This window comes from Pinus tabuliformis, chromosome 4_2, assembly GCF_031772625.1.
Source record: "Pinus tabuliformis cultivar Carrire ecotype Pingquan chromosome 4_2, CPIR1, whole genome shotgun sequence".
Classification (NCBI taxonomy): Eukaryota; Viridiplantae; Streptophyta; class Pinopsida; order Pinales; family Pinaceae; genus Pinus; species Pinus tabuliformis.
This window is the reverse complement of record NC_142304.1, coordinates 284,544,850-284,555,096: the sequence shown is the minus strand read 5'-3', so window position 1 is coordinate 284,555,096 and position 10,247 is coordinate 284,544,850. Positions and strand designations below refer to the sequence as shown.

The window sequence follows — 10,247 nt, the reverse complement described above, 5'->3', positions numbered from 1 at the left end:
AGAAACTACGCCAATTCAACAAGTAATTCTATAAAGCTACCAACCTTTGACACATTGTCTGGTAAATGCTTTCAGTTCTATCATGAAGAGAAGGAATAATTGTTAAAACAATAAATGGCTTAGAAACAGGAAACATTGATAGAATGATCAAAATTGAAGAGAGTCACTTAGAAACAGTAAATAACACTACAATACAATGGTCAAAATTGAAATCTCTCTTCAAATGGCACGGATAATTTTTTAAACAGTAAACATAAAAATAGGAAACATCGATACATGATCAAAATTGAAAGCAGTGACTTAGAACCAGTACATAATCCCTTCAATGATCAAAATTGAAAAGAGAGTCTTTGAATATTATATTTCCCAATGTATTTGACTGTAAAGTTCCATTCAAGTCTGGTTTGCATATAGGAGAATCAAAATGTAGGGAGTTGACACTGAATATATACCGTCTACTCTAACTTTACAAACAATATTAACTTTTAAAAGCACTTCGGGAATTGTAACTGCTCGCTGAGAAGCAGTTAAAATGTCTGGCAGTGTCGAAGATCAAGCCTAGAAATCTCCCACGATGCTACAAAGCACATTATGTTGAGCTGACGCCCAACGCACTCAGCTTACTTCCATCTTAGAGATACCAAAACCTGAGTCTGAAAAACTTGTACTACTGCATATGTATGATATCTATAATAACGCTCGTGGAATTTACAAGCTCCATTGAAAAAAGCGATAAAAAACAAAATGCCTCCATCCATACATGACATTACAAAATTGCACAGGTAGAGATGTCCTCTGTAAGTCAGTTTACTGCCTCCACAACATGGAAACTAGCCCAATTTCAAAAATCTGTATCCTCTACAGTCCCTGTTTAATGGAAGAAAAGAAGACTCCGTTTAATTAAAACCACCTCGTGTTATGCGTTTCAGCTCCATAGAATGCTCCTCGTTGCTAATATTCAGTGATTCACGAAGATTTGTGAGGAGAACTTCATGTTTCCAATTGTGATCACCCAGATAGTATAGTGTTCGTAGCACAGAACTATAAGCAAGGAGTTTGAGCACTCTCAGAGGTCCTTTTCCTTGTAAGCAATCAGCATTATCTTCATCAGCCGATCTTTTCCCAACGTACTCCAGGTGCGGAACATTAATTGTGACTATCTTTTCTTCTGAAGGTACAGCTCCGCCTAGTCCATATCCCTCTTGGGTATTATTTTCATATGGCATATTCTTCTTGCTCTCTTTATTTGTTTTCAGAGAGCATTCGGATATATCTCTGTGGATATCAATATCTGTATTCATATTCAAAGCAACCATACATGGATTAACCACTTCATTATGAGTCTCTGAAGTTGTAGTGTTAATTCCATCAGAGGAATGCAGAGAAGAGCTAGATATCAACCGCTTTTTACGCTTTGCCTCCGCTCCAATCAAGACCTCGGAAACTCCCAAGTTGGTTGCACCTGCACCATGTTCAGTTTTCCTTTTTCTATTCTTAACAGAAACATTGACCAATTGGCTGCCTCTTTTCTTCGCTGTTCTTCTTGCTTCCAACTGTTTCCTTGTTTTTGCCCCGGGAAAAGAATCCTCGTGTTTAGTCAACAGCATAGTAGAGACACCTTTATCAGAAATAGCAGTGGATGCAGATGCTTGACGGAGTTTCTCCTTCCAATTCCTCTGAAGCAAGCCCCCTGGAGTTGGTTCTGTCACCTGCTTCGCATGAGGAGCTGCAACACCATCACACTGATGTCCATCACTTTGTTTTCCATTGGTCAATTTTGGGGTCGAAAGCTTCCTCACAACTGGTAAGTTCTCAAAATTCAAGTCCTCAAAATTAGTCTTTCTAACAGCTGAGTCTGAATCTCTATGAGTCGTTTCATTTTGTTTTTCCCGCTGTCTTGAAGATCGTCTGACAGACTTTGAGTTTTCGTTTTCCAGTTTCTTGTCTACCGATGCCATCCGTGATGATAGTGCCTTACTTATCTGCTTTCCTGTCTCTGCATTTTGATGAGAGACATATGGTATGATGACGCTGTCGTCTGCATCGATAACCTCGCTGGGTGAAGAGGTCCCTATCATTGCCTGCAAAATTCCATTAAAGAATCTTGTCAAAATAAAAAAGTGAACCGCGCCAATAACAAAACAGAAAAGAAAAGAAAAAAAAATCGACAGCCAAAACATGCAGCTCTTAATTCCAGGGGAAAGAAGATGGATGGCAACAACCAATTACTAATAATTTGGAAACACAAGCATCATTTTTGTTCTCCGCTCTTCCCCTCACTTTCTGACACACACACCCGCCCACCCCCCCAACAACAGAGAGGAAGAGACTCAACAGAGATATATGACATGGATGAATGAATATTTCAGGCCCCACTTCGTAGGCAACTCCCAGAGTGCAAAACTACTCAGGAAACTCATATAGCATTAAAAGAGAGAGATCTATCTCATGTTCTCGTTGGTTACTATACTCCCATATTTGTATTTGAAACAACTGTTCCCTGGAGACTGCCAAACACAATTAGCCCTTTGGCACTTCACCAAGAAAAGTTTGTATACACAAGATAGTACAAAGACTGAATCGGAAGGCCCCAACACAAGCCTCCTGTCATGCCCCATGCTACTCCCGATCTCTCTTATCCACCGTTCTATTTGACCTAAATTCTCTGTAAAAACGGAAGCTATCATCTTGGGCAAAGAAATGGTGCTGCAAAAGGCTTTAACCATGTCCAGTTTGCAACAAGTAACAAAACCTATTAACTCACCTTTTGGGAGTGTTAGCCAGCAAATGAGATCCAGGACAACTAATAAGTTGGGCTTTTGCAGTAGAAATCAGTCCCTCCAGAGGATTCAACTGAAGTAATTGGTTTTAACTTCAGCAACTATATTGGGGGAGGGGGAGGCAGGAAAGAATCTGAGATTTTGAGACAATGTTATTCCTTGATGGTGCCTCTGCACACTCTAGGGCAGAGATGTAATTTAGCCATTAATGATTATGACATCTTTTTTTTTCCTTTTTCTTTTATATAAGTAGGTATATAGTAACTCTAGGATGGGCCCTTGGAACTTGCATATGGTCGATGCCAAGTGGTTGTGTCAAGGAATTGGGATCTGTTCTCTTGCTTTGTATGTTTTTTTTTTTTTTCCTGGGGGTGAGGGGAAGGATATGGTCGATGCCAAGTGGTTGTGTTAAGGAATTGGGATCTGTTCTCTAGCTTTGTATGTTTTAGTTTTTTTTGGGGGGGCGGGGCGGAAAGGGGGGTGGGAGATATTGTAGATCCAACTTTCCAAGCTATATATAGAAATAATTCTAATATAAACTGGCTATAGAATTTATCAAGCAAGAGTCTGCTGTACAATAAAGGTCCCATTGCGTAGGCTAATGATATATGATTGGATTTCTATAACATATCTAAACTGCATGTTCTTGACATGGGTCATTTATGATTTGATTTCTATAACATATCTAAACTGCATGTTCTGACATGTGTCATTTATGATTTGATTTCTATAACATATCTAAACTGCAAGTTCTTGACATGTGTCATTTATGATTTGATTTCTATAACATATCTAAACTGCATGTTCTTGACCTGTCATTGATTTGATTTCTATAACATATCTAAACTGCATGTTCTTGACGTGTAATGACACATGTCAAGAACATGCAGTTTAGATATGTTATAGAAATCCAATCATATATCATTAGCCTACGGAAATGGACCTTTATTGTGCAGCAGTTCATATATTTATTGATAAATCCTATAGCCAGTTTATATTAGAAATATTTCTATCTACTACTTGGATCCACTAAAACATAGAAAGCAAGAGAACAGATCCCAACTCCTTAAACATAACCTAAACACATGTCAAGAACATGGATTTATGTCATAAACATATCTAAAGTGCATATTCTTGACATTGTGAAATATTCTAGACACACATCAAGAACATGCAGTTTATGATATGATATCATAAAGTGCATGTTCTTGACATTATGATATGTTCTAAACACATGTCAAGAACGTGCAATTTATGATATGTTATAGAAATCCAATCATACATCATTAGCCAGTGAAATAGACCTTTATTGTGCAGCAGTTTATCTATTTCTCAATAAATAGTATATCCAGTTTATTATTAGAAATATTTCTATCTACTATTTATCTACAATCTCTCAAAAAAATACAAAAAACTAAACATACAAAGCAAGAGAACAGATCCCCACTCCTTAACGCAACCCCTTAGCACATCGTAGTATATAGTATATAGTAATCCAGGATAGGCCCTTGGAACTTGCATATTGTCAATGCAGATCACCAAGGCACCAAAAAAGGTTCCATACATTTATACTGAGAATTTAGCATGAGATATGGAATTTAACTTTGATTATGAAATGCCTTCATTCAAAGGAACAATAGAATAGCTCAGTCGTTTAGTTTATAAGCCTACCTTGTTGGTTACTTTCTAGGGAGAATAACCCTGGAAGCGGTTATAAGAATGGAGAACAAGGAATACTATGGGTAGAGGTGGAAGATCAGGAACCTCACCAAGGTATATTTAGTTTTCCAGATACTTGGGCGGTACAATGCACTTGAGTTCTTAGATCCGGCCAATAGACATGGAACCTAAACAGTTTTCCACCAACATGGCAAAATGTTTTCATCTGATGCCTCATCCAAAGGCATACGTGGAGTTCCGTGGCATTCCCTTGCTGCTGCGACAATCTTCCCTTACTATGAATCACTTACCTCAGAGGCTGGTTGCTGCTCATCCAACCAAGCATGTCTAAATCGAGATTAACTTGTCTAAAACTTTGAAAGGGGCCACCGTGTATCTTGGTGGAAGAGCACAAGCTCACCCAGGTTGTTACCTGTAAAAATATTCAAATTATTGCTTTCCTTGTCAAAGCTCAGGGCACTAACGGAAACTTGAACTTCTGTAGCCTTGAAGTCTGTTAAAAAACCTCAGAAAAAACCCTGAACAAAGGAACAACTCCAAGAAGAAGAGGGCTGGACCAAAGTCGCTAAACCGAGTTCAGCGAGCTCATGCAAAGGCACCCGCACAAAGTCCTTTTGTCTTGGGTGAAAAAAAACAGAGGCAAGTTCCCATTGAGAACTTTGGCATGAGATTGAGGCACACAAACTCCAATTATCCTTTGGGGCTAGAAGAGTAATGCAGGAATGGTGGAAGACACCCAACATCTTTCCGTATCAACATTTTTTTGTCTTGGAACATTGGTCGTGTCACTAATCCTGGGAATAAAATAATATGGTTGAAGTCGACACTTTGTAGTTATAGATGTCAAGTACAACGGTTTCAAGCTGCATACCTTACTTTAAGTCATTTGGCATGGTATGCGTGTTTAGTTATCAACACCAAAAAAGATAAGGGAAGTAACAATAGTATTGATCCTTCATCTCAATAGCACTGATCATGCAGGAGTAGACCCCACCTAAAGTGTTATTTGGGTTATTCTCAAGTTTCCATGGGGTGAGCAGAGAGAGCACCTGAAGTGTTATTTGGGTTATTCTCAATTTTCCATGAAGTGAACAGAGAGAGCAGACCTTTAGGTTTTCATGGTGAGAAATGCCAACTAGCCAGTCTATAAAGATTGAGTGGGCCTAATGGTGAAGAGCATGTGTTTCCTCCTAAGAGATCACAAGTTCAAATCCAGAAGGGAGATGAGAGTATGTATACCCAATGTTTTTAAAACCGGAACCGGTGACCGGACCGGTCCACCTAATGAACCGGTTTACCGACCGGAACCGGTCTAACCGGCACTGGTTTGGTCTAAACGAACCGGTTTTAAAAAAATACATTAAATAATCAATTTTTAATGAAACAAAACTATTTTTAGATGTAAAACCATGATTCCAAGCCAATAGAGACAAAATATGCAAAGTTTGCTCATTTATATACCATGTAAAGGTGAATACATCAAAATGGCACCGAGTGCAATACATATCATCAACAAAATAGCAAAATACATAACAAATGAGGCTCTAAATGGCCTATAAAGTCCAAAAACATTGCTGCAAGCTATGAGGCCATTGGCCTACTACAAGTCTACAGTATACACATGATCAATCATCAAGTTCATTACCACTACTAGTAGTAGACACAAGATCATCATCAGGAGCTACATAGACATCATCTGGTTCAGAGTCTGAGGATGCCTCAGCCTGATCTGCAACCTCAGTATCAATGCCACCAATGACAATAGAAGTGGACCTAATGGAAGCACGAGTTTGTCGACCTGCATGACTAGTGCCTTCCATTGGTTCCTTGCCTTTCCTTGATGCCGCTATTGATCCTGGTTCTGATGCCACCACATAATCTGCTTCATCCCCCGCCAAAGCCATGTCGATATCAAAATCAGCCTCAAACACAGGTTCTTCAGTCTCCTCCACCCATTCTGATGTTGGATCAATATCGTCCAACACAATGGGATCTAGATCAGGAGTTTTTCTTATCATTTGGAGCTCTAATTGCATTTATTGTTTACCCCCAAACCATGAAATCCTGAAAACCATTAAGTCTGCTGAATTTTGAGTGAAATCTAAAATTCTAGTTTCTCCATATGAAATCCAATGAGGTCGAAACCACTCTCAAACATCCTGAGTCATTTCATGGTAATGTTAAAAATTTAAGTAAAAGGATGAAAATAAAAATTAAAGGAAATGTCACTTTTACTTTAAGAATTTAACATTACCATTAATTGCCAACATTGTTAGGGTTGAAACACCCTTAGTCCCCCCCCAAAACCCTCAAACACAGTAAAAAACATGTTTTTTTAACTTTATGGTGGTTGTGCCTAAAACCGGCCGGTTTTGTCCTAAACCGGCCGGTTTTCACCGGTTAGGGCCAAAAATCGGGCAAATGAAGGGTCTGACCGAGTTTTTAGGCCGGTTCGGACCGGCCAGCTAGCTAACCGGCCGGTTTGACCGGTTACCGTTTTTCTGAGCGGTTTTTAAAACTATGTGTATACCTCCATTGTCCCACAAACAAAAGGGTCTCATACACCAATTTTGGTGTCTGAGTTGACAGTGACCTTAAAATTGTATTATTATAAAAAGCACCACCCCCTAAAGATGACAAGGCATCCCAGACACCAATATGAGCAGATGTAGACTAGAGTTGTACAATCCAAATGTTCAAAGTAGTCACTTCCTGGTGTCTGCGTTGACAGTGACCTTAAAATTGTATTATTATAAAAAGCACCACCCCCTAAAGATGACAAGGCATCCCAGACACCAATATGCGCAGATGCAGACTAGAGTTGTACAATCCAAATGTTCAAAGTAGTCACTTCCTATTTGGTTCAACCGCTCAAATTTTCAACAAAATCAGGTTAAAGTTTTCAAAATTTCCAACCGAACTATACAAGCAAATTAGGCCTTTCTTTGCTTTTGAATATTTAGTTTCCAACCCAAAAATCTCGCTGGAGAGGCTACCACCATGCAACAACCTCCACATTATTTAGGCTCCGATCCTGAAAAGTTGTCAGACAGGCTGCTCTTTTAAACCACCATCCAATAACCCTTCACATTAGTTCAGAACTCTAATTTGTCACAGCCACCTAGGTTTATTTTTTAAAATCTCACAATAGGGAGCATAGGTACGTCGGGGGCACATTATCAAATTTTATATAAAAAATAATACTATGCAGAGAAAAAAACTCAAAGCTACGTAAATCAGCAATAATTTATATTCATTTTTAATTCCAATCGTTTTAGTGTCTAAGTCATCAATTGGCATTGATGATTCAATATTGAATCCCCAGACATGGTGTAGAAATGACAAACAGAAAAGTTTGAAACTTCAAACTCGATTAAACTGAAATGCGGGTGTACTCAGGGAGTGAAGAATATGTTGATAATTATAAAGAATGCATATTGTGAACACCAATTTCCTGCAATGGGAACAGCAAACAACACCCTACATCCTCTCTTCTTTGCTCGTCTCTTGTGCCCTTATCATGAGACTTGTACACCTGGCATATATTTTAGAGGTAATCATGGTGCATTGTTTTTTAGGAGCACTCCGCATAAAGGCTAGGCACATGGCATGAAGCATCTTTTCCTTGGTCAAAGAGTGGTCACCTCAAAGCTAGCATTTTGCACATGAAGACAACTCGCACTTTACATGAGATTACCTTGGACTAATTTTGTTGGAGGTTGTTACAGGGCATAACCAACTTCATTATTTTATTATTGTTCGACTTGACTTGACACGTGAGCTGCTTATGTGAGAGCATAACTGCATTGTTTTCCTTGGAGATGAGGATGCATCTAGCAAAGCTTATTAGTTCTTTTTGGAGAGAAAGTGGATCTCAAGAACCTATTGTTATTTTTAGTAAAAGAAAGAGTGGCCACCTCAAAGCTAGCATTTTGCACAAGGGGACAAGTAGCACTTTACATGAGATTATCTTGGGCTTACCTTGTTGGAGCCTGTTACCAACTTCATTATTTTATTATTGTTTAACTTGATATGCAAGCTGCTTCTGTGAGAGCATAACTGTATTGTTTCCCTTGGAGATGGGAATGCATCTAGCATATTTCATTAGTTCTTGGAGAAGAAAGTGAATCTCAAAAACCTATTGCTTCTTTTAGTAAAAGAAGTTGTTGAAGAGGATAATTTATTGTTATTTCTTGGAGAACAGATCTAGGAAAACAAGTGCTTCTTTATTGTTGAGGAGATAGAGCTGAAACATTTACAAGGGTTTTCTTCTTGGAGAAGAAAATGGAACTCAATAACCTATTGCTATTTTTAGTAAAAGAAGTTGTTGAAGAGGATATTTTGTTGTTATTTCTAGGAGAACTAATGGATCTAGGAAAACAAGTTTTTCTTTATTGTTGAGTTAGAGCTGAAATATATATAAGGGTTTTCTCTCTCCATTTGATGTATGGTGGAAACTGGAAGCAATCTCCTAGGAACTTAGTTGAATATCTATTAGATGCCTTTGGAGAATTAATGAAAATGCCTTGTGGGTGAGGATGTCTTGGGGGTAATTTATGAAGTGGTTAATCCAGTAAAATTCTGTTTCTTTTTTGCTTTATGTTATCCTTGGAAGGTTGTTTATGGATGCCTTTTTTCTCTACGATTGGTTAAATGCATGCACATTTCATTCCAAGTAATCATAATTTTCATCAAGTGTTGAAGTTCATCTACTATTGCGATCTCTAGTTACATTTCTGTAATTTGTAACAACAAAGAAAGTTATATTTCTGTAATTTGGCACAACAACAAAGGGACCTTTGTAGCGTTTAGAGTTCAGCTTCAATTCCCATGATTCCTCAAAAGGATAGCCTCCCATGATTCCTCAATAGGATAGCCTCCCATGAACCTTGACTTGACCCCATATGCCCAATGTAAAGACACTAGTCTTTGGTCCATTCATCCTTGTTATTTCGTAAACATTTGTAATTTATTTTGCTAGAGCCATCTCTTCATTTCACCTTGGACTTCATTCTATAAGCGAAGGTAATCCCATTCTACGGAAGTCCCTCGTGAACCGAAGGAGAAAGAGCCCAAGTGTCAAGAGGATTTGTGAGGTGACATTGCCATCCCTCTCATTTCATCCAAGGCTTTGGTTAAGCTTTAGGACTTTACCCTAAGAAGTTAGGGTTTGAGAGATAATAGCACCCATTCCAATGGAGGGGATCAAATCCAAGTGGGCATCACTTGCTTCTCTTTCATCACTATTAAAGGCAATTGCACAAGTAGAAATGAAGATCATTCATAGGTGTTTGACCAAAGGGTATTCAAACCAATGACACAAGGACAAGTCGTAGCATTTAAGATGAAGTGTACTTGCACTAGTTTCAACAAGTATACTCGCATATCCTTAAATGAAGTAAATGGAAGCCTTGTCCAAAAAGTAGCACATCCTTGTCCACACAGACTTGCTTTGATTGCAAGGTGTTGGCTTTAGGGGGCCTAACCCAGGTTCGAAGTTAATTAGCCAAACAAATCCCTACACTACTGGCCCTTTCGGCATCAGCCTGCGGAGCGCGGACTGAAGTCTCACCCGAAGCAGTATGTGGGGATGCTGGAACCAAGTTTCAACACCCTTGAGATGTCTGAGGTGTCGATTTGGATCAACTATGCCTACCCTCATGCAGGTTACTTCATGCACTGTTCTAACCTTCAATACCTTCGCGATCTATTATAATTGGCTTTCGCAGACCTAACCAGGGGCTAAGATGCTTTCACGCTACCATGGCAGCGTCCTGGCTATTTCCC

The 10,247-nt window shown here is 38.9% G+C and overlaps 1 protein-coding gene across 2 annotated transcripts in view; it reads right to left on the bottom strand.

Moving 5' to 3' along the window:
• Window positions 1–326: 326 nt before the first annotated feature.
• Window positions 327–10,247, bottom strand: part of LOC149169109 (uncharacterized) — an 80,095-nt gene continuing 70,174 nt past the window's right edge. For both annotated transcript variants that reach the window (XM_089428564.1, XM_089428565.1), the window contains exon 2: window positions 327–2,081. In XM_089428564.1, coding sequence (XP_089284690.1) covers window positions 897–2,081 — 1,185 coding nt within the window. In that variant the 3' untranslated portion in view covers window positions 327–896. The remainder of the gene's footprint in view (window positions 2,082–10,247) is intronic.